Below are 23,344 nucleotides of genomic sequence, written 5' to 3' on the forward strand. Positions count from 1 at the left end.
CTGCCGCCAGCAGTGTACGAGGGTTCCCTTCTCTCCACAGCCTCTCCAAGACTTGTTGTTTCCTGTCTTGTTAATTATAGCCATTCTGACTGGAGTGAGGTGATATCTCATTGTAGTTTTGATTTGCATTTCCCTGATAGTTAATGATGTTGAACATGTTTTCATCCACCTGTTAGCCATACATATATCTTCTTTGGAGAAATGTCTGTTCAGATCTTTTGCCAACCCTTTTTTAATTGGGTTGTTGGTTTTTTTTGTTGTTTAGACATATGAGTTCCTTGTATATTTTGGATATTAACCCCTTATCTGATATATGGTTTGCAAATATCTTCTCCCAATTGTTAGGTTGTCTTTTCGTTTTGTTGATGGTTTCCTTTGCTGTGCAGAAGCTTTTTAGTTTGATGTAGTCCCATTTGTTCATTTTATCTTTTGTGTCCCTTGCCCAGTCAGACATGGTACTTGAAAATATGCTTTCAAGACCGATGTCAAAGAGCGTGCTGCCTATGTTTTCTTCTAGAAGTTTCATGTTTCAGGTCTTACATTTAATCCATTTTGAGTTGATTTTTGTGCATGGTGCAAGATAATGGTCTACTTTCATTCTTTTATACATGACCGTCCAGTTTTCCCAGCATGAAGAGTCTCTCCTTTCTCTGTTGTATGCTCTTGGCTCCCTTGTCGAAAATTAGCTGTCCATATATGTCCATATAAGTCCATATATATATATAAACCCATAACTATCAGAGCTTATTTCTGGGCTCTCTATTCTGTTACATTGATCTGTGTGTCTGTTTTTGTGCCACTACCATGTTGTTTTGGTTACTATAGCTTTGTAGTATATTTTGAAATCAGGGAGTATGATACCTCCAGCTTTCTTCTTTCTCCTCAAGATTTCTTTGGCTATTTGGGGTCTTTTCTTGTTCCATATAAATTTTAGGATTCTTTGTTCTATTTCTGTGAAAAATGTTGTTGGAACTTTGATGAGGATTGCATTGAATCTATAGATTGCTTTAGGAAGTATGGACATTTTAATCATGTTAATTCTTCAAATCTAAGAGCACAGAATATCTTTCTATTTCTTTGGGTCTTCTTCAATTTCTTTCAATAATGTTTTATAGTTTTCAGCGTACAGATCTTTCACCTCTTTGGTTAAGTTTCTTCCTAGGTACTTTATACTTTTTGTTGCAATTGTAAATGGGATTGAATTGTTAATTTCTCTTTCCGTTACTTCGTTGTTAGTGTATAGAAATGTAACTGATTTTTGTATGTGGGTTTTGTATCCTGTGACTTTCCTGTATTCATTTGTTATTTCTAAAAGTTTTTTAGTGGATTCTTTAGGGTTTTCTGTATATAAAATCATGTTGTCTGCAAATAGTGACAGTTTTGCTTCTTCTTTTCCAATTTGGATCCCTTTTATTTCTTTTTCTTGCCTGATTGCTCTGGCTAGGACTTGCAATACTATGTTAAATAAGAGTGGTGAAAGTGGGTGTCCTTGTCTGATTCCTGTTCTTAGAAGGATAGCTTTCGGTTTTTCTCCATTGAGAATGATATTAGCTGTGGGTTTGTCATATATGGCCTTTATTATGTTGAGGTATTTTACTTCTATATCCATTTTATTTAGAGTTTTTATCATAAATGAATGCTGTATCTTGTCAAATGCTTTCTCTGCATCTATTGAGGTGATCATGTGATTTTTATTCTTCATTTTGTTATGTGGTGTATCACATTGATTGATTTGCAGATGTTGAACCATGCTTGCATCCCTAGAATAAAGCCCATTTGATCATGATGTATGATCTTTTTAATGTATTGTTGTACTCTATTCACTAGCATTTTGTTGAGGATTTTTGCGTCGATGTTTATCAGTGATATTGGCCTGTAATGTTCATTTTTTGTGTTGTCCTTGTCAGGTTTTGGTATCAGGATAATGTTGGCTTCGTAGAATGAGTTAGGAAGCCTCCCCCCTCTTCAATTTTTTGGAACAGTTTGATAAGGATAGGTAGTATGTCTTCTTTGAATGTTTGGTAGAATTCACCGGGGAAGCCATCTGGTCCTGGACTTTTATTTTTTGGGAGGATTTTGATTCCTGTTTCGATCTCCTTACTGAGACTGGCATATTCAAATTCTCTACTTATCCTTGATCCAGTTTTGGAAGGTTGTATGATTCTAAGAATTTTCTAGACTATCCAATTCATTGGTGTATAGCTTTTCATAGTATTCTCTTACAATCTTTTGTATTTCTGAAGCGTCCATTGTAATTTCTCCTCTTCCATTTCTGATTTTATTTATTTAAGCCTTCTCTCTTTTTTTCTTGGTAAGTCTAGCTAAAGGTTTGTCAATTTTGTTTATCTTTTCAAAGAACCAGCTCTTGGTTTCATTAATTCTTTCTAATGTTTATTTAGTCTCTATTTCTTTTATTTCCGCTCTGATTTTTATTATTTCCTTCCTTCTGCTGATTTTGGGCTTTGTTTGTTGTTCTTTTTCCAGTACCTTTAGATGCGATTTTAGATTGTCTGTTTGGGATTTTTATTCTTTGTTGAGGTAGGCCTGAATTGCTATAAATTTCCCTCTTAGAACCGCTTTTGCTGTATCCCATAGATTTTGGCATGTCATATTCCCATTTTCATTTGTCTCCAGGTATTGTTTGGTTTTTCCTTTGATTTCTTCATTGACCCAATCATTGTTCAGTAGCATTTTGTTTACTCTCCACATTTTTGTGGCTTTTCTGATTTTCTTCCTGTAGTTGATTTCTAGTTTCATACCTTTGTGGTCAGAAAAGATTCTTGGTGTTATTTCAATCTTCTTAAATGTATTGAGACTTGGTTTGTGGCCTAGAATGTGATTAATCCTGGAGAATGTTCCATGTGCATTTCAAAAGAATGTGTATTTGGTGGTGTATGGATGGAATGTTCTATATATATCTACTAAGTCCATCTGACCCAAGGTGTCATTTAAGGCCAATGTTTCCTTATTGATGTTCTTTTCGGATGATTTATCCATTGGTGTAAGTGGAGTGTTAAAGTCCCCTACTATTATTGTGTTACTGTCTATTTCTCCTTTTATTTCTGTTAATAATTGCTTTATATATTTACGTGTTCCTATGTTGGATGCATAGATATTTACAAGTGTTATATGCTCTTGTTGGATTGTTCTCTTTATCATTATGTAGTGCCCTCCTTTATTGCATTACATTGTTTTCCTTAAAGTCTATATTGTCTGATAGAAGTATTGGTACCTCCGCTTTTTTTCTTTGGCATTTGCATGGAGTATCTTTTCTCATCCTTTCCCTTTGGTTTGTGAGTGTCTTTTGGTCTGAAGTGTGTCTCTTGTATGCAGCATATATATGGGTCTTGTTTTTTTATCCAATTGGCCACCCTATGTCTTTTGATTGGAGCATTTGGTCCATTGACTTTTAAAGTAGTTATTGATAAAAATATATTTATTGTCATTTTGTTACTTTTTTTCTGGGTGTTTTAGTAGTTCTTCTCTGTTCCTTTCTTCTTCTCTTGCTCTCTTCCCTTGTGGTTTGATGGCTTTCTTTAGTAATATGTTTGATTTCTTTCCTCTTACTTATTTATTTTTCTTATGATAGGTTTCTGATTTGTGATTGCCACAAGCTTCCTATATAATCATCTATGTATGTAGCAATCTATATTGAGCTGATAGTCCCTTTAGCTTGACCTCTTTCTAAAAAGCTCTACTCTTTTACTCCCCTCCTCCCACATTTTATGTTTTTGGAGTCATATCTAATCTCTTGTTTTGTGTGTGTCTATCCATTACCCTCTTATCATTGAAACAGGTAATTTTAGTACTTTTGTCTTTTAACCTTCATATAATCTTCATAGGTGGTTGATCTGTTACCTTTACTGTATTTTTGCCTTTACTGGTGATTTTATTGCCTGGGGATTTTTTTTTTTTTGGATAATTTTCTTATCCCTATTTGTGGTCTTCTCTTTCCCACTTAAATAAGTCCCTTCAGCATTTCTTGTAGAACTGGTTTCTTGGTGATAAACTCCTTTAATTTTTGCTTGTCTGAGAAGCTCTTTATGTATCCTTCCATTCTGAATGATAAACTTCCTGGATAAAGTATTCTTGGCTGTAGGTTTTTTTCCTTTCAGCACTTTAAATATGTCACGCCACTCTCTTCTAGCCTGTAGGGTTCCAGCTGAGAAGTCCACTGGTAGCCTTATGGGCTATCCTTTGTATGTCATTTGTTGCCTTTCTCTTGCCGCTTTCAGTATTCTCTCTTTATCTTTAATTTTTGAATTTTAATTATAATGTGTCTTGGTATGGGCATGTTGGTGTTCATCTTGTTTGGTTCTCTCTGTGCTTATTATACTTGTATGTCTGTTTCCTTCCTTAAGTTAGGAAATTTTTCAGCTACTATTTCTTCAAATAGATTCTCTGCCCCATTGTCTCTCTCTTCTCCTTCTGGGAAAGCTATAATACACATGTTAGTGCACTTGATATTGCCCTAGAGTTCCCTTAGACTGTTATAGAACAGTCTGTCTCATTCTTTTATCTTTTATCTGTCCAGCTTGGGTGATTTCCTTTAGTCTTTTTTCTGGCTCACTGATCCATTTTTCTGTATCATATTCTCTGCTATTGAGTCCTCCAGTGAATTTTTCATTTTCAGTATTGTATTCTTCATTTCTGATTGGTTCTTTTTTATATTTTCCAATTTTTTGTTGACATTCTCACTGTGTTCATCCAGTCTTCTTCCAATATCCATGAGTATCCTTATGAGATTTTGTTTGACCTCTTTTTCAGGTAGACTGTTTATTTCTCTTTCATTTAGTTCTTTTTCTGTGTTTTTGTCCTGTTCCCTTGTTTGCAATGCCTTCCTTTGCCTCCTCATTATGCCTCTTTCTCTGTGCTCATATCTATTATTACATGAGTCAGCTATGCGTCCTGATCTTGGAGAAGTGTCCTTATGTAAGAGATGCCTTTTGAGGCCCAGCAGTGTGCTTCCCTCTCGCCACCAGTCCAAATGATCCAGGAGTGACCCCTTTGTGGGCTGCTTATGTCCTTCTGCTGTGGCAGGGTTGCTCTTACTGCAGGTACCCAGGGAGTCTAGCCTTTCCCTCCTTGGCAGGCTGTAAATTGGGTTTGGGGAGCCCCAGCACCACTGTCTACAAGGTCTAATACCGCACTCCTATTGCAGTTTTCCTGTTAATTGAGTAGGCACACAGTGTAGCTGGTTGCTAGGCTCAGGGGCTTATAGTTGCTATAGCCCTCAGGCCTGCAAGGCTGTTGTCAGCTCTCTTAGGATTGCAGCAGAGTGGGGCTGGCCCTAGGCATGGGAGAACCCAATAATTTCAGGCTCTGGAAGGTGGGACTGATCTTCTTTGTGGCTGTTTGTGAACCACAGCTCTTCTGCCACTGACTAGCCCCTCCCACCACAGGTCCACACACACCATCAACACAACCCTGGCCCATGCACACTTCCCATTCCCCCGGAGTGTACTCAGATGCCCCACTGCAGAGGCCCCCACCTCTCCACCAATGCCCCCCTCAGCTCACATTGTCCTCACGCAGGCCCAGTCCCACAGAGGCAGACACACTCACCTGCCTGTAAAGGATCAAGGCACCCAGTCTATGCAAGCTGACAAGTAGCCTGAGAGCTTACTGTTGGGTGGGCCAGTCCCTTGGGTGGGCTTCCTACCCTTGCTGAACTAGATTAAATCTGCACTCTAGTGGGTGTGGCAGAACCCTGGGCTGTCAGGCCAGGGGAAGAACTTAAATGGCATCTGCCAACATTTGTGTTAGCATGGCTGTACTAGGTCATAACAATGGCTGTCACCAATGTCTCAGTCTCTGGAGAGGTCTCACCTCTCACCAAGATGCACCCAGAGCCTAGCAGGTGAGTCTCTTTTCACCAAAGGACTGTGCAGCTTTCTTTTTGGAGATTTTAGGTTGCCCTCTGAGATGGGAGAATTTATACATGGGGCCTTTAAGAGGCAAGTTTTTTGGCTTTTGTCCGTAAGCTTTTCTGGGGGTATCCCCCATTGCGGTTAATAGCCAGTGAAGCCAAATAGTAGGACACTCATCTCAGTTGTGCTGAGTCTAAAGGATGCTTATAGTGGTAACAGGCCCGCACTAACATCACCACTTCTCCAGGGAGGGCTGTGTACCTTAGGGTGGCTCCTGCCCAGCCGGCTGTAAAGCTCCATGGCTCATGAATGTGGCTTTTTTCTCTCCAGAAGGAATTTCTGCCTTTTCTGCCTCAGTCAGGACTGTCCCTTGTTGTGGGGGTTCTTTTTATCCAGGTTTCAGTTTTCTTTCCATCGTAATTTTTCCAAGAATAGTTGTGACCTGTTTGTGTTTTTGGGAGGAGTTGAGTTCAGAGTCTGCCTAGCCACTATCTTGACGAGATCTACATGTGTGATTTTAATATAGGTAAGCTGATTAAATTTATCCCATCAAAAGAAATAGACACTCAGACTTATTTTAAAAAGAAATCTAGTTACATGTCATTTCCATGGCATTGCTAAAACAAAATGATAAAGAAAGTAGGAAAATGTATTCAAGCCAAATGCCAAAACAAAGGAAAGAGTAAGGACAATATATCATAGAGAGTAGAAATCAAGGTAAAATGCATTAAACATGTACGAAATGTGTAGTGTAGTTTTTGATAATTCATAACATTTATTCCCCTAACAATCTCAATGTAAAATATAGAAAGCAGAAAATATCAGAAAGACAAGAAAAAGTGGACATATACACAACTATAGTGGGAAATTTTAGCACTTATTTCTCAGAAATGAACAGGTTAAAGAGGTAAAACTAATAACAGAAATATACAAGATTTGATAAATACCATTTAATACATACAAAAGCTTAAAAATGTAAATATGTACTGTGCCAGACTGCTACACTTGGCTATCCAGTTAGTATCTATTTCCAGCCTCCCTTTCACCCAGGTGAGGCCATGCGCCTAAGTTCTTCTGAATGGAATGTAAGCAGCTGTGATGTGTGCAAATTCTGCCTGACTTAACAACAACAACAAAAAAACACTTTCCTTGGACATCCTCTTTCTTGTTCCCAATGCCTGGAACAAAGATGTGTTTGAGTTCCAGCTAAAATCATACAAACAAGGACAACTTTCCAGGGATAGTAAAGCAGCAAAATAGAAGGATTTTGGATCCCATAAAGGCCAGGTGAAGCAAAGCTTTCCCCAACCCTAGGCTATATTAATTAGGACCGTTGTATGAAAGAGAAGTTAATAACTATTTTCCTTAAGTAATCATATTTCATGATATCTTTGTTACAGGAGCTTGGGCCCACCATAGATAGATGGCAAACAGATAATAGATTATAGATATTTAGATATATATAAGTAGATAAAGTTTGGACCCAACTACCAAAAAAAATCCTTTTTAAATGTTTATGGGGGGCCGGTCCCGTGGCCAAGTGGTTAAGTTTGCACACTCCGCTTCAGTGGCCTGGGGTTTTGCTAGTTCGTATCCTGGGCGTGGACATGGCACTGCTCATCAGGCCACATTGAGGTGGCGTCCCACATGCCACAACTAGAAGGATCCACAACTAAAATATACAACTATGTACTGGGGGGATTCGGGTAGGAAAAGCGGGGAAAAAAAAAAAGAAGATTGGCAACAGTTGTTAGCTCAGGTGCCAATCTTCAAAAAAAATGTTTATGGGACATTTGCAAAAGTTGATCATGTACTAGGGAACTAAAAATTTCTCAGTTTCCCCAAATAGAAACATTCAAGCCATATCTTGCACCATAATAGATAGGAAAAATAAGCAAAGATATGATAGACTGATAGGGAGACAGTTAGATGGATGGATGATAGACAAGGGATAGATAGACAGATTAATGAACAAAGTACCTGGAAAATACCACTGTACTTCTAAATAACTCTTGGGTAAAGAGGAAATAAAAAATAAAATATCTAAATGGGTGTGACAGACAATGAGATCACTATGTGTGAATACCTACAGGATGCATGCAAATAACTATATTCAGAGAAAATGTATAGTCTTAAATGCATTCATTAAAAATTATTTAGAAAACAAGAAAAAGCGAAATTAAATAAACTAAGCATTCAATTTAAAAAGCTACCAAAAGGAGCCAGCCCTGATGGCCTAGTGGTTAAAGTTCGGCGCTCACCACTTCAGCGGCCTGGGTTCGCTTCCCTGTCATGGAACCACACCACCTGTCTATCAGGTTCCATGCTGTGGTGGAAGCTCACATAGAAGAACTAGAATGACTTACAAGTAGCAGATCCAACCATGTACTGGAGCTTTGGGGAGAAAAAAAAACGAGGGAGATTGACAACAGATGTTAGCTCAGGGCAGCTCATTTCCCTGTGGAAAAGAAAAAAAGCTACCAAAAGAGTAACAATATTAACCCAAGGAATATAGGAACAAGAAAACCATCAAAATAGTATAAGACACTAATGAAATAAAAACTGCACAAACAAGAAAAATAAACTTGATAAAGAAACTCAAAGATCAAGGTAGTTCTCAACAATAATAAGACAAACCTCTGGCAAGTCTTGAGAAATAAAACTCAAATGGACATGAAAAAGAAGAAAAAGTGACATATAGACATATATTGGAGAATTTAAATCTTAAGATAATACAATGAACCACCTCTAGCTGGAAGACTTGACAACTTATATTAAATTCACAATATTTCAGTAAATAGGTCACTAATATGTTACCAACGTTGACTGAAGTATAGAAAATGAACATGTTCTTTGACTTAGAAACATTCTACTTCTATGAATTCATTCTAAAGATGTACTCACATATATGCAAACTAACATGCATGCAAGGCTACTGGAAGTCCCAGGGTTTATAAGGGTGAAATAATAGAAATAACCTAATGACCTACTAAAGTCATAACTTCCTATCTGGTAACACTTGGCTTCCCATAGGGCGGACCCAGAAAGACTCTAAGAGATTAACTGGCCTGAGACTCTAGTCTCAGACTCTCAAATTAAGCCATAAGCTTTGGTTATAATGATCTGTTTAAATAAAAATCTGGTAGTGGGTACAGGGGTGTTTGTATCATTATTTGCACCTTTTTCTTTTGCCTGAGGAAGATTGTCACTGAGCTAACATCTATGCCAACCTTCCTCTATTTTTTGTGTGTGAGACGCCGGCAGAGCATGGTTTGGTGAGTGGTGTGCAGGTCTGCACCTGGGATCCAAACCCACGAACCCCAGGACGCCAAAGCAGTGGGTGTGAACTTAACCACTATGCCACTGGGCTGGCCCCTCTAATTTTTTTTTTAATTTGTCAAAATAAAGCTTTAAATTGTCATTAAAAATGTGATGACTTTCAGTTTCAGCTCTCACATGTAAAGTGCCTAGACGTTTTCACTCCCATCATAATGACAAATAAAAATAGCAAGTAATAGGATATAATGGAGTATATGATGAAGCCATTTTGTGTAAACCTAATTCGGCCTGACCTTGTCTTTCCAAAAGGGCCTGACCATGGCTGTTGAGCATGCATTGTATATCTGCTTTAGATAATCCCTATGGCAAGAACAAAGGCCCTTGAGATAAAGGTGAAACTTCCCTCCCCCTCCCATCATTGGCATTTCCTTAAGGATTAAGCATCTTTCCTTAGGCTAGGAACTGATTGCTGTGCTCACCTGTGACCACCCAGCTCGAGACAATAGACTTGCCTCCTGCTCCACCTGCTGAGATAGCAGACCCACTGCCTGCTGTGTCCATCAGGCGCTGTGCGACAGGGCAATCTTGTGACTATTGTGGGAAGGACATTTCAATCATATGTGAAACATCCTGTATGTGGGTACATAACCACTCTGTATACCTCACTTCTTTGGTGCCCTTTCTTCCTTTGGGAAGAAAGGCGCCGGGCCATGGTCCTCAGATTTCAGCTCAGAATAAACTCTCCAAAATTTTCATTTATAGATTGGTTATGGATTATTTTCGTTGACAATTACAATAAGGAAGATGCTGAATAAACTGAAAATCAATGACTTTCTTGGACTCATCAGAGAATTGAGGTTACATATAAAACTGCCACTCCAAAATTGGGAACGACAGGTGAATAAATAGAAACACAGCTGAGATCAGCTTACCAGCAGTAAAAGTCACGGGAGCTATAAACTGGTAAGAACACTGAAACAGTGTTACATTAATTAAAAAGAAGGGCTTCAGACTGAAGTGGCTCTAATGCCATGGTGGCCTACATACGCAAACCAAAATCTAGGCCTGTAAATGCCTCAAGGCTATGACAGTGAAACCTAAGGACAGCCAATCACTAACAGCCAACTAGGCTTTCAGCTACAGCCAATCAATAATTTCCTTACTTTGCTTCTTTCTTTTCTCTATAAAAGTCTCTCCCCGAGCTCCTGTTAGTGGAGTGCACCTAACCACTTCTGGTTTGACACTGCCCAATTCAAAGTGATTTTTGCTCAAGTAAGCTCTTAAATTTTTAATATCACTCAGTTTATCTGTTAACAATGGAGAGATGACAAATTTCTGGGGGCTAAATGTGCACTAGTGTGAGACCAAGAAACTCCTGGATCTACAGTCTTAAGAGGACCCCATACTTGCACAGCTTTTCCCTCCAAAAACCCCATCAGATTATCACAGTGAGGAGCCAAGAAAAATTATCTCGTGTCTTTGGCAATGGGAGGGGGAGATTAAGCATTTTTAAATATATATAGTGCGTTCTGCATAACAAAGACCTACTCTCTAGTGAAAAAGACTTTACCAGAGTCTTATCTCACATAAGCAGAAGGGCAACTACCCTATTCCAGCCACCTCTAGCATTCTTGTCTCACCTAAGCTGGGAGGGGAGAGAAGCATAAATTCTGAAGGACACAAGCCAGGAAAATAGACACACTAGAAGACTGAGATTTCATCACACGATTATAGAAGGCCTCCCCTCTCCTGCACCTTACCACCATAACAACGTCTCCATTATAATAAAAACAGTAGATTATAGCTGAAAAACTGCAAGACACAGAATCTATTTAAGATGTAGTTCCTAGAGAAACCCATAAACAACAGAGGAGAAACAAAAACACAGAAATTATATGAATTTTAAGCCTCTTGCACCTATAGCTGCAATGCTAGCCAGACTGACATAAAACCTCAGACTATAAAGGCCTATTTACTTCAGTTCTAACTGCCAAATATAACATGTCTGGCTTTTCAACAAAATATTACATGACATGCTAAAAGGCAAGAAAAAATACAATCTGAAGAAACAAAGCAAGCATCAGAAAGAGACTCAGATATGACAGAGATGTTGAAATTATCAGACAGGGAATTAAAAATAATTATGACATGTGTTCTGAACTGAAATGGAAAAAGGAGACAATATGCAAGTCAGATAGGTAAGCAGATGTAAACTGAGAAATGGAAACTACGGAAGGTTCAAAAGGAAATGTTAGAAATAAAAAAATACTGTAGCGTAAGTTAGGGATGCTTTTGACGAGCTCATCATCAGAGATTGGATATGGCTGAGGAAAGAAGCAGTGAGCTTGAAAATATGTCAATAAAATCCTCCAAACTGAAATAAAGAAGAATGAAAAAAAAAAAACCCAGAACAGAATATCCAAGAACCATGGGACAATTTCAGAAGGTGTAAAATTTAAGTAAGTGGAATACCAGAAGGAGAAGAGAGAGAATTTAGTTTGTAATTTAAACAACACAGTTCCAAATACCTCTGGATCGGGAGAGAAGCCCCAATATAAATTTCTAAATATTTTGAATTAAATTAAAATAAAAATGCAAATATAAAAATTTGTGGAATGTAGCAAAATCAGTGCTTAAGGATAAATTAATAACACTAAATATATTAGAGAAAAAACATCTAAAATAAAAACCTACTGGAACGTCTAAAAGTGAAAAAACTCACAAGTCTAATGGCTGATGAGAATTCAGAGCAAGAGGAACTCATTCATTTTTGGTAGGAATGTAAAATGGTACATTTACTTTGGAAGACAGTTTGTCATTTTCTTAAAAACTGAACATAGTCTCACCATAAGATCCAGCAAGCGCACTCCTGGCTACGTACCCATCTCATTTAAAAACTTATGTCCACACAAAAACTTGCACATGAATGTTGATAGCTGCTTATTTGATAATCGCCAAAAAATGGAAGCAAGCAAGATGCCCTTCAATAGATGAATGGATAAACAAACTGTGGCACAACTGTACAATGAAACACAATTCATCAATTGAAAAAAAATGACCTACAAGATGTGCAAAGACATAAATGATTCTTAAATGCACATTGTTAAGTGAAAGAAGCCAGTTGGAAAAGGCTAGAGAGTGTATGATTCTATGTACATGACATCCTGGAAAGGGAAAAAGCAAAGAGATGGTAAACATATAGAAAAAGGTTTAAATAGTTTAAGCACAGGGAATTTATCAGGGCAGTGAAGCTATTTTGTATGATACTATAATGATGCATACATGACAGTATGTATTTGTCAAAACAGAAAACTTGATGGCATGCAGAGTAAATATTAACGCATGAAAATGAAAAAATTAATTTAGAAGGTCAAGGAATCCGTGGATGGAATGCAGATCGTGGCAAAATATTCTAACTGCATTAAAAATGTACGAAACAACCTCACTGCAGGGAAAGTTGCTGCCCTAAGTACCTTTAGAAATGAATGTTACCAGGCTGAAGTCAAAAGGAACTGCACAGGGCCAGCCCAGTGGCGCAGCGGGTAAGTTCGCATGTTCTGCTTTGGTGGCCCGGGGTTCACTGGTTCTGATCCCGGATGCAGACATGGCACCGCTTGGCAAGCCATGCTGTGGTAGGCGTCCCACATATAAAGTAGAGGAAGATGGGCACTGATGTTAGCTCAGGGCCAGTCTTCCTCAGCAAAAAGAGGAGGATTGGCAGTAGTTAGCTCAGGGCTAATCTTCCTCAAAAAATAAAATAAATAAATAAATAAAAGGAACTGCACAGAAGCACTGTACTCCAGTTGGTGCAGTTGTTTCCCACAGCAGTACAGGTGAACAATCCTGAAACTACCGTACATGTATAGTGGAACTGAACAATTACATGGATTGAACAATAAATTCAACTGGTGGTGGGAGACAGATTTCTCACTGTTGCAGGGGGATGTTATAGGTAAGCAAACGGAGGAGGCTAGAGTGATCTTTGTGATAATGGATTAGAGTTGGAGACATCAGTATAAACTCACATTCAGCTTAAAATAGATACAGATGGTTCCATATATAAATATTTACAGGTATGTGTATTTACACAGGTTAATACAGACATACATATTTCATTGCTCTGTTAGCTGACAGAGCCTATGATGTAACAAGTCCCCAGTAGCAGCAAGGATACCCAGTACAGAGATCGAGGTTTCTTAAAACCATCCAACAAAAGGACCTAGGAATCCTTGGAGAAATGCTGGTCCTAGGACTGGGGCAGTAAATATACAAACAGTCTGGGGTATCTTTTAGTGTCAGAAAGTAAGGTCAGAAGAACATGTTAAGGGACGCCACAAATGTTGCATTCAGCAAAATCCACACTATGGGAGCCTGGACAGAACTCAAATCTTGTCTTTTTAAAATATTAAGTGCAAGGAAAGAGAGGTAATGTGGGAAAGAATTATAGATTAAAAATATTTAAGGGACATCAAAAACAGCTGCAGTGATTAGCTTATATTTGGGCACCGATTCAAAGAAACTGGTGTTTTTTGAAGTATACATCTGCCAGGTAAACATGAAAAATACCTGGACATTTGATGATCACTTATTTAAACTTTTGAAAAGATAATTGTATTGGATTTATATTTCACAAGAGAGTCCTTATCTTTTCTAAATCCATATAAAATATTTAGAAATAAAAGGGCATAATGTTTTAGATATGCTTCAAATTGCTCTAGTAGCAAGAAATGGGGGACGGTGAGGGTATAATCGGAACCGGATTGTATTGAAGATTGTTGATGCCGAGTGCCAGGTGTACAGGGTTCATTATAATGTTCTCTTTATTTTGCATATGTTTGATAGTTTCTGTAATAAAAAGTTTTGACTATAAATATCATGCCATTAAATTTGAAATTCTAAGTGAAATGGACCACCTAAAGTTTAATCAAACAATAGAAACTGAAGCTGTATTCAAAACTCAAGCCACCGTCAAATGTTCCAGGACAAGGCAGTTTTGGGGGAAAAACAAACTACATCTTATGTAAACTCTTCCAAAGCATACAAAAATGGGCAATTATTCAACTCATTTTGCCAGGCTAGTACTCCTTGATTCAAAAACCAGGTGAGAACACCCCATGAAAAGAAAACTTGAGCCAAGCTCACTCACACAGCAGCAAATGTTCTGAATAACTTAATAGCATATTCAACACAGCAGTGAATTAAATGAACAAAGACACTGTGTCTGAGGAAGAAAAATATGATTTGACGTTAGAAAATACCTTCAATTATAATCCCCTGTGCAAATTAGAGAAGAAACATCGATCATATCAATGGGTCCATAATAAGCCTTTGAAAGAAATTCAACGCAAGTGCACGGTAAAAAAAAAAAAAGATAAACATTAGAATAGAACTTCAATTTCCACATCTACAGCAAACACACTTAAATGTGAAATGTTAGAAGAATTTCCATCAAAGTCAGGGACAGACAACACGAAAATGTATGCTCTCTCCTCTACTGTTCAAAACTGCACTGGAACGCATAGAACTATGGATATCAAAATAGATAAAATATGAATATGGAAAAGAAACATAATATTTGGTGACAATATTATCTATAAAATACTTTTATCTGTAACATTATATCTATTCAAAGGAATAGGTAGATGGATAAGAGACTTCAGAAAAATGTTACATGGAAGATCATTATAGCAAAATCAAGAACCTTGCCACATAAAAGCAATAACTAATTAGAACTTGTACTAGAAAATATCCCATTCACGACTGCAACAAAGTCCAAAAATTACCTAAAAAGAATCCTAGCAACAATGTACAAGATATTAATGGAGGCAAATGTAAGAGTTTGCTGATAGATTCAGCTAAAAGAAGTTTCAAATAAATAGAGCGGTAAAACATACCTGTTAATGGGGAAGATTATAAAGATGTGAATTCTCCTTAAATTATTTACAGCTTTAGTGCCTTACCTGTAGATACCAAGATGATCATCAAATTCACACTGCTGACTTCCACTCCCCAAATCAATCCTCAATAACTATAGAAGGCAGAGGGGGGGAAATCAACAACAAAATCTGAACAACCAAACAGGAGAAAGCCCTGGGGGAGACTGCAGATTGCGGCGAGCTGGTACTTGTGTTTGGGTGGGGCGTGGGCAGCGGCAGCCATGTTGGGAGGGGCTGTAGGCTGCATAGATGCAGATGACGGATGGGGAGGAGGAAAGGCTTCAAACTTCTGCTCCTGCTTCACTGCACACATCTGAAGCAGGCCCTCAGGACACACAGGCCAGTGGCCCTGGGGCAAAAGCAGGACAGCCAGAAAGATGGGATGATTTAGGTAGTAGGGCCCCAAAGTCTGTGCTAATAACCACCTGAAACCCTTTTAGTGTGTTAAAATCAGAAATAAATAGAAACCAGCCTTGAAAATTCCCTGAGCAGACAAAATCAGTTTAGTCATACAAACAGTTTAATTCAGTTTATTTTGCAAGACTAACTTGACCCGAGTCGTTTCTTGCTTATACCTCTGGAAATCATGAGCAAAACTTAAACCATTTCCCAAAATTGACATGAGGTAACCACTAACCAATTCCCTGTCATTCAAGAAAACTCCAGTATTATAACCAATCACTGTGAAGAATAAACAGTCACTGCGTTCCCACTGTTGTAAGCTGCTCTATAACAATAGCCCCCTGAGCCTCACTCCATGTCTGCTTTGAGTGTTCCCAGTTCGGAAACTGTCTTTTGGGTGCGTACACAATAAACTTTTACTAATTACGACTTCGGTGATTCATTGGTTTTACTTGTTATTTCTGAACTTTTGACAAGTGGGTAAGGATTAGCCTTTCAAACATTATTTTAATAGAAGATGAAGACTGGACTGGAAAGAGAACAGGAAGTATCAGTGATCCACACATAGTAAGTGAGATATTCTTTCATGAAATTCTACGCATTCTAAATACACACTTGGTAGATATGTAAAATATATTTTTTACTAGGAATGAGGGTTAAGAAAATGAAAACAGCTGCACTGGAGGATTCAGTGTTAGATAACCTCAAAATAGCAGGACCTCCCCAAATCCTGTTGCTCAGCCTTTTCGGAGTAGAAAATACATCTTTTAGAACAAAATGTTTCTGGAGTCTGGCTGGCTGGTGAAGAGACACCATTGGAAGGTGTGCTTCTCTGCCCTTCCTCCGCTGGTGGTGGGCACTCCAGCTTCATATTAGCATCTAGTCTGGGACCCAGGGGTGTCATTCTCTGCAAGGGTTGCAGCTGGGCAAATGCTCAGAGCTGCTAGGGAGGGAGCATCTCCCAGCCAGCATTTAATCAAGGAGCCAGGAGCCTAGATGAGGACCCTCACGAGTGAGGACTGAGGGTGGGGAGGTTCACCCTCCTCAGGGGGCCCATAGAATCCACGTCCACCCCTGATGACAGCCCTGGGAGACCAAGGTAGAGCTGTGAGGCTCAGAGCCCCCATCGTTTCTGCCTCAGGGGCTCTCAGAGCAGTGAGAGCCTTGGCCAGAAGGAAGCCGAGGGACTCGGGACAGCAGCGAGAGGAGTCTCAGGCCCTGCCGGGAGTCACGGTGAGGATCTTGAAGCAGCATTTAGACAACCTCCCATCCCAGAAAAGAGGGGTCCTAGCATCACTGCTGTCCCTGCAGTCAGCCCCTAGAGACCCTAAATCAGGGAAATATGATGGCCCCTCACTTCCTTCTGGGGAAGAGGGGATGCAGATCCCAAGGAAATGAGGCTTGGATACAGGGGTGCGTCTTCAGATCAGCAGTGAAAGGAGTCCCAGTACCTGCCAGGAGTCAAGGTAAGGACTCTCAGGAAGGACTGAAAGGACCCTTGACCTCAAAACAGAGAGGCCCTCAGCCCCGCCTGCCCTGCCCCTGCTATCAACCCTGGAAGACCTCAGGAAGACATAGCCCAACATGGTGGCCTCTGACTTCCGCCGGGGGAGGGGGTCTTAAGGAGGGGAAAACCTTGATTTGAAGGGGCTGGACGCAGGTCAGCAGAGGGAATGGCCCATGACCTGTCAGCAATCAAGTTGAGGACCTGAGGGAGGATTGAGGGGACCCTGGACTACAGAACAGAGGGGACTCCCACCCACAACAGAAACCCACCCTTTCTGTCAGCCCAGGGAAGCCCCACTGCGGTCTGGCCAGATGTAGTATTTCTTCACTTCTACCTTGGGATACTGAAGGAGGGCTGGCTTGGTATGGCTCAGGTCAGCAGAGGAAGGGGTCCCAGGCCCTGCCAGACGTGAAGGTAAGTAAGGACCTGAGGGAGGACAAAGAGATTCTGGACCCCAGACAGAATCAGTCCTGGGAGGCCGCTGGGCGGCATGACCACATGTGGCGTTTCCTGACTTCCACATCTGAGTATGGGAGACTGGAGACTTGGTCAAAGGACAGGGCCTGAGGTCAGCAGAGGGGAGGGCCCCGAGAAGAGATGCTGAGGGAAGAATGAGGGCACCTGGGACCCCAGAACAGAAGACACTCTACAGAAATACGCCCCTGCTGTCAGTCTTGGGAGGTTCCGGAACAGCTTTCTGACTGAAGCTACCCCTCCATTTGCTCTCGGGAATCTGAAGGAGGTGAGGCCTTCATCTAAGGGGGCAGCATAAGGCCAGCAGAGGAAGGGCATTCAGGCACCACCAGGAGTCAAAGTATGACTGAGGGAGGAATGAGAGAGACTTCTACTTGAAAACACCCAAGGGCATCACAGAAACCTGACCTGCTTCCGCTTTCAGCTCTAGGAGATGCCCATCATGGCTGTCTGACCGATAGCACCCTCCTTTCAGCCAGGGGAGTCTCAGGGAGGTGAGAGCTTTAGACTGAGGGGCCACACTCAGGTCAGCAAAGGGAGGAGTCCCAGGCTCTGGCCCCTGTCAAGGTGAAGACTCTGAGGGAGGACTAAGGTGACCCTGAACTCAAGAACATAGGGGGCTACGGCTCCTCCCCTGCCACTGCTATCAGCCTTGGGAGACCCCGGGCATGATGGCCAGGTGTTGTGTACCCTCACTTCTGTCTTGGGGATCTCAGGTAGGTAAGAGTCTTGGTCTGAGAGCAGCAGACTCAAGTCAGCAGAAGGAAGAGGCCCAGGCCCTGCCAGGAATCAAAGTATAGACCCCTGGTGAGGACTGACCATACCTATGCACTCCAGAAAGGAACTCACAGATTCTGACTGTTGCCAATTGTCAGCCCCAGGAGGATTCTAGTAAGAGTGGCATCCACTTCTGCCACAGGCTGGGGTTGGGGAGGGGTCTCGGGGAGGTGAAGCATTGGCTGGAGTGGGTGATATCAGGTTAATCCAGGGCAGTGGTCCAAGCCCTGCCAGAAATAAATATGGATATCCTGAGAGAGGACTGAAGGAACCCTGCCTACCCCACAACAGAGAAGCCTCAGCCCCTACTGTTAACCCTGGGAGATCCCTGGCCGGGGGAGGCCACAGATGTGGAACCTCATTGCTTTTGTTCTGGAGCTCCCAGGGAAGTGAGAGCCTTGGTCTGAGAGGCAACATCAGGGCTGTAGAGGGTGGAGTCCTATGCCTTGCCAGGAGTCTAGGGGAGGACCCTAAGGGAGGATTGATGGTATCTCCCACCCCAGAACACAGAGGGGTGCCCACAGAAATCTACTCTTATCTCGCTGGCAGCCCTGGGAGACTCCAGGCAGGACTTTTAGGCTGAGGCACCCCCTTGTTTCCAGCTTAGAGTTGTCAGGGAGGTAAGGGCCTTGGTCTGAGGGGGCCCAACTTAGGTCAGAAGAGCAAGGCTTGCAGACCCTGCAAGGCATCAAGTTGAGGACCCTAAGGGATGACTCAGGAGACCTCTCACCCCAGAGAAAGTAAACCCCCACCCTCTCCTTGTCATCCCTGTGTGGCTCAAAGTTGTGGTGGCCAGATGTATTGAACTACCATTTCCACCTTAGACAATTCACCCCAGAACAGTGGGGACCTGACAAAGTCCAGGTGTACTCAGGCAAGGGAGGGCCTTGGCCTAAGGAAGCCAGACTCAGATTAGGAGAGGGAAGAATCTCAGGCCATGCCAAGCGGCAAGAGTTCTCAGGGTGAGAACTGAGGGGACAACTCATATCAGAACAGATGGAATCCCAGCCTTACTTTGCCATTTGTGTTGGCCATGAGAGGATGTGGAACGTGGTGGCTGTCTGTGGTGCCCCTCGCCTCCATCTTCAGTGTCTCAGGAAGGTGAGACTTTGGTCAAAAGGAGGGTGGCCTCAGGTCAACAGAGGGAGTTGTCCCAGGCCCTGCAGGGTGTCGAGGTGAAGACTAAGCAGACCACCCATCCCAGGACAGATGGAACCTGCAGAATTTGGTCACCCCTTCCTGTCCCTTGGTGCCTCCTGTTAGCCCCTGGTCAGGTGTGGCCAGATGTGGGCCCCCTTACTTCCTTCTGCCCAGTCTCAGGGTTGTGTGGTCTTGTTCTGAGAGGTTTGCCTCAGGTCAGCAGAGGGGTGGGGCCCAGGCCCAGCCAGGGGAAATGTAAGGACCCTGAGTGAGCTCGGAGGGGACCACTCACCCCAGAACAGTGGGGATCTCACAGAGTCCGGCCCACACCTCCTGGCAGCCCTGGGGGTCCAGGGCTGTGCTTGCAGTCTGAGCCCAGAGGTGCCCCGTGTTTCCTCTTACAGGGCTCCAGGAACCTGGAGGTGAAGGCCTTGGTCTGAGGCTCATACCCTCAGGTCGCATAGGAGAGGAGGCCCAAGCAGTGCCAGGAGTCAAGGTGAGGTATACACCCCAAATGTGCATCCAGGGCCTCCCCCACACCAGAACCAAGAAGACCCTGCAGACCCTGAGGCCACACCACCCCAGCCCACCACCTGCCCCAGAACCTCGGGCTGTGCTGGGTGCTCCCTGATGAGCCCTATCACTTCTTCCTTCAGATCCCTAGGGCACAGGCCACCCTGGAGCACCGGGCCCTGTGATGCCAAGAGCACCCCTAACAGGAGACCTGTAATTTGCTTTTTTCAGAGCCGCCAAAGGTGTGTTTCTCAGCTGAGGCCACTCACACTCTCTCTCTCCCCCAGCCTCCAAGGTCCCAATCGGTCACCTGCCCACGTTCCAGCTGGCTGCCTGACACGTTGTCATGAATCTAGGTCAAGTGGGTGGCTCTGCAAGTGTGAGGAAGACCATCAGGACCCAAGAGAGACCCAGGGCCTGGTGGATGTGCAGCTGTCTGGGGCTGAGGAGGAGGAGGCCATATCCCCCTCATCCTCCCCCTCTGTCCCCTTCCTGGGCACCCTGGAGGAGGTGGCTGTGGCTGCAGCCCTGAGTCCTCCCCAGGGCCCTAAGAGTGCCCGGCCCTCCAGCTCTGCCATGGCAGCCACTCCTTGGAACCAGTCCGGAGGCGATGGCTACAGCAGCCAAGATGAGGAAGGGCCAAGCACCTGGGAGGACCCGGGAGACGCCGACTCCTCGCTCCAAGACACACTAAGTCTGAAATTCACTGACCTGGTAGGGTTCCTGCTTCTCAAGTATCGCACAAAGGAGCCGACCACAAAGGCGGAGATGCCGAATACGGTCCTCAGAGATTACCAGGACCACTTCCCTGTGATCTTCAGACAAGCCTCTGAGCGCATGAACCTCATCTTTGGCATTGACGTGAAGGAAGGGGACCCCAGCGACCACGCCTATGTCCTGGTCACCACCCTGGGCCTCACCTACGATGGGATGCTGAGTGGTGAGCAGAGCATGCCCAAGACTGGCCTCCTGGTGATGCTCCTGGGTGTGATTCTCCTGGAGGGTGACTGTGTCCCTGAGGAGGACGTCTGCGAAGCACTGAGTGTCATGGGGGTGCATGCTGGGAGGGAGCACTTCATCTACGGGGAGCCCAGGGAGCTCCTCACCCATGTTTGGGTGCGGGAGCAGTACGTGGAGTACCGGCAGGTGCCCAGCAGCGATCCTGCTCGCTACGAGTTCCTGTGGGGTCCCAGGGCCCACGCTGAAACCAGCAAGATGAAAGTCCTGGAGTATTTGCTCAGGGTCAGTAGCAGGGCTCCCAGTCCCTTCCTCCACCTGTGTGGAGAGGCTGTGAGTGACGAGGAAGAGGCGCCTGAGCCCGAGGGCGGCCAGGCATGGTCTAGGCCCATGTCCAGCAGCTTCTCCTGCTGGGCATGAAGTGAGGCCACTTCTTCACTGCGTGTTTCATGAGAGAGCAGTGAGTGTCCTAAGTAGTGGAGGGACGAGGTGGGAGGCCACTGTGGATAGCATCTGTGGGTTCTTGTTCTCTGTGATGGATCCTGGAGATGGATCTTGGTTTCTGTTAGGAATTTTCAAATGCTGTTCCTTTTAATAGAAGGTTTAATTTGCTTCAGCGCCTAAGTTTTGAATGCCCTTGATCACATATGCATTTGTACTTATCCAGGCCAAGAGTAAGAGTTTTGCTATTTTGTAAAAGTAATTGGGACACCTTCCACCATAGCCTGTGATCTGAACTGGATGACATGGCACTGGAACAGAAATTTCCTTGGAAATGTGAAAGAACTTAGCAGTCAAATCGATGGGGTCAAGAAATAGAGAAATAAAAGTAGAAGGCACTTGATTCTTGGCTTCTTATCCCTTCTCGTGTGTCGTTCTATCAAACTGAAAGACATATATATGCCCAGATTTCTTGGGTTGATTCAAGAAACTCAGAGAAATTTAGTCTGCATGACTAAGACCCCTGCTCACTGGCTCCATTCTTCCCCAGACTTTTGCTGAGCCTCTGCTCTCAGGAAGGCCCTGTGTCAGTAGTGGGGACACAAGGATAAGCAGGAAACCCCCCACCCATAGAATGAGAGTCCGGGAGCCGCAGTACCAGAAGAAAGGTGGTGAGGTGTCCCCTCCAGGACGAGTCAAAGAAGGTGGGAGGTGGTACGGCCCCAGGAGAGCCCGCTCACGTGTAAACGCCCCGAGTCAGGGCAGTGTGGGTCTTCGGGAAACTGCGATTCCTTCTGTGGGAGTTGGTTGTCATGAAGCTCGGTGGTGGCAATGGCCAGACTCACAGTGTGTCTTAGGGCTGAGGGGCAAGTCTGAAATGGAAAATTGCTCTGAAGAGTTTCTTAGGGATCTCGGGTAACCAGACAGAAATCTCCACCTGGGCAGGAAGGGAAGGTGTCCTGGGCTCTTGTCACATTGCAGTTGAACACAGTGAAGAACGGCGAGTTTGACATCCATTATCTGTAAGGATTTCACAAGAAATACGGTGACATTCCTTTGAAGTGATGCCCAGAAGTCAGTGGCCTGGCACTCCTCTCCCAGGCCTGGGAGAACCAGAGCCCACAGCATAAATTAGGTGTTAATCTTAATTGAGTTTAATTGGCCAATTGTAATGAAGGGCTAGATTTTGGTGGGGTGAAATGAAAGGAAGTAGTGGTCTGGATGAAGAGCAGCTTGGAGAGAGGCAAGGAGTCGGTCCTTGATTCTGTTTCTAGGAGCCCTGTGTTCCATCCAGCTGGGGAGACTGTCCCTCATCCGAATTTTCACATATATCCTCTAGCTGGGAATTTATTGAGTTTCATTTGTGAAACATCCTTTTTGGCTCATTAGTTATTTCGTGTCCTGTTGAGCTGCGTGTTCTCTAATACGACCTGGACAACAAACACACAAAATCCCAGAGGAGAGAGTGGAAGGTCTGGGATCAAAACAATCCTAGAAATAACTGCCAGTCCTCAAAGTTCCCATGTATACCAGGGACTGTGCCAGGTGTTTGCCACACATCCCATCCGTTCCCTCAGTCCTACAAGACAGGGCTCACCAACCCACTGCCTTCGCAGAGGAAGAGCCCGAGGGTCATAGCGCTTGGTAACTTTCCCAGGATCACATGGCTAATAAGCGACAGACAGACTAGACCCGGGTCTGGAGTCATCTAGAGCCCACGCTGTTGCCACTCATCCCAGCCTGCAGCCCACCTTCTGACTCCTCATTCAAATCTCTTCTCATTTCTCCATGATGTCTCTCAGGTGACAAAATTATGACCCTGAGGCCCAGGTAGTGAAAGCAGGCCTAAAGAAGGAAGGCAACAATGAGAATCAAATACAATTTGGGGATGCTCCGAGGCTTGTTGAGAGCTGACTCCTCTGGGTGTCGCCATTTCTGTCCAGTCCCAGCACTTTTCCACATGACAGCACCCTTCCCCTGGTCTTCCCCTGTGCGCCCTCCTGTCCAAGTCTGGAACATGTCACCTGACATACTCGTCACTGCTCCAT

At 43.2% G+C, this 23,344-nt stretch overlaps 1 protein-coding gene across 1 annotated transcript; it reads left to right on the top strand.

Moving 5' to 3' along the window:
* Positions 1 to 5,789: 5,789 nt before the first annotated feature.
* On the top strand, positions 5,790 to 21,692 carry LOC106828616 (melanoma-associated antigen 8-like). The gene is made up of 2 exons (XM_014837271.3): positions 5,790 to 5,860; positions 20,186 to 21,692. The coding sequence occupies exons 1-2, from the start codon at positions 5,790 to 5,792 to the stop codon at positions 21,273 to 21,275; spliced, it is 1,161 nt and encodes a 386-aa protein (XP_014692757.3). The 3' UTR covers positions 21,276 to 21,692.
* Positions 21,693 to 23,344: the final 1,652 nt, after the last annotated feature.

Source organism: Equus asinus, chromosome X, assembly GCF_041296235.1.
Source record: "Equus asinus isolate D_3611 breed Donkey chromosome X, EquAss-T2T_v2, whole genome shotgun sequence".
Classification (NCBI taxonomy): Eukaryota; Metazoa; Chordata; class Mammalia; order Perissodactyla; family Equidae; genus Equus; species Equus asinus.

Coding starts and splice junctions, on each gene's coding strand:
- LOC106828616 (XM_014837271.3), top strand. CDS start 5,790: ATGGCTGTCACCAATGTCTCAGTCTCTGGAGAGGTCTCACCTCTCACC. Junction 5,861..20,185: donor ATGCACCCAGAGCCTAGCAG/GTGAGTCTCTTT, acceptor TCTCTCCCCCAG/CCTCCAAGGTCCCAATCGGT.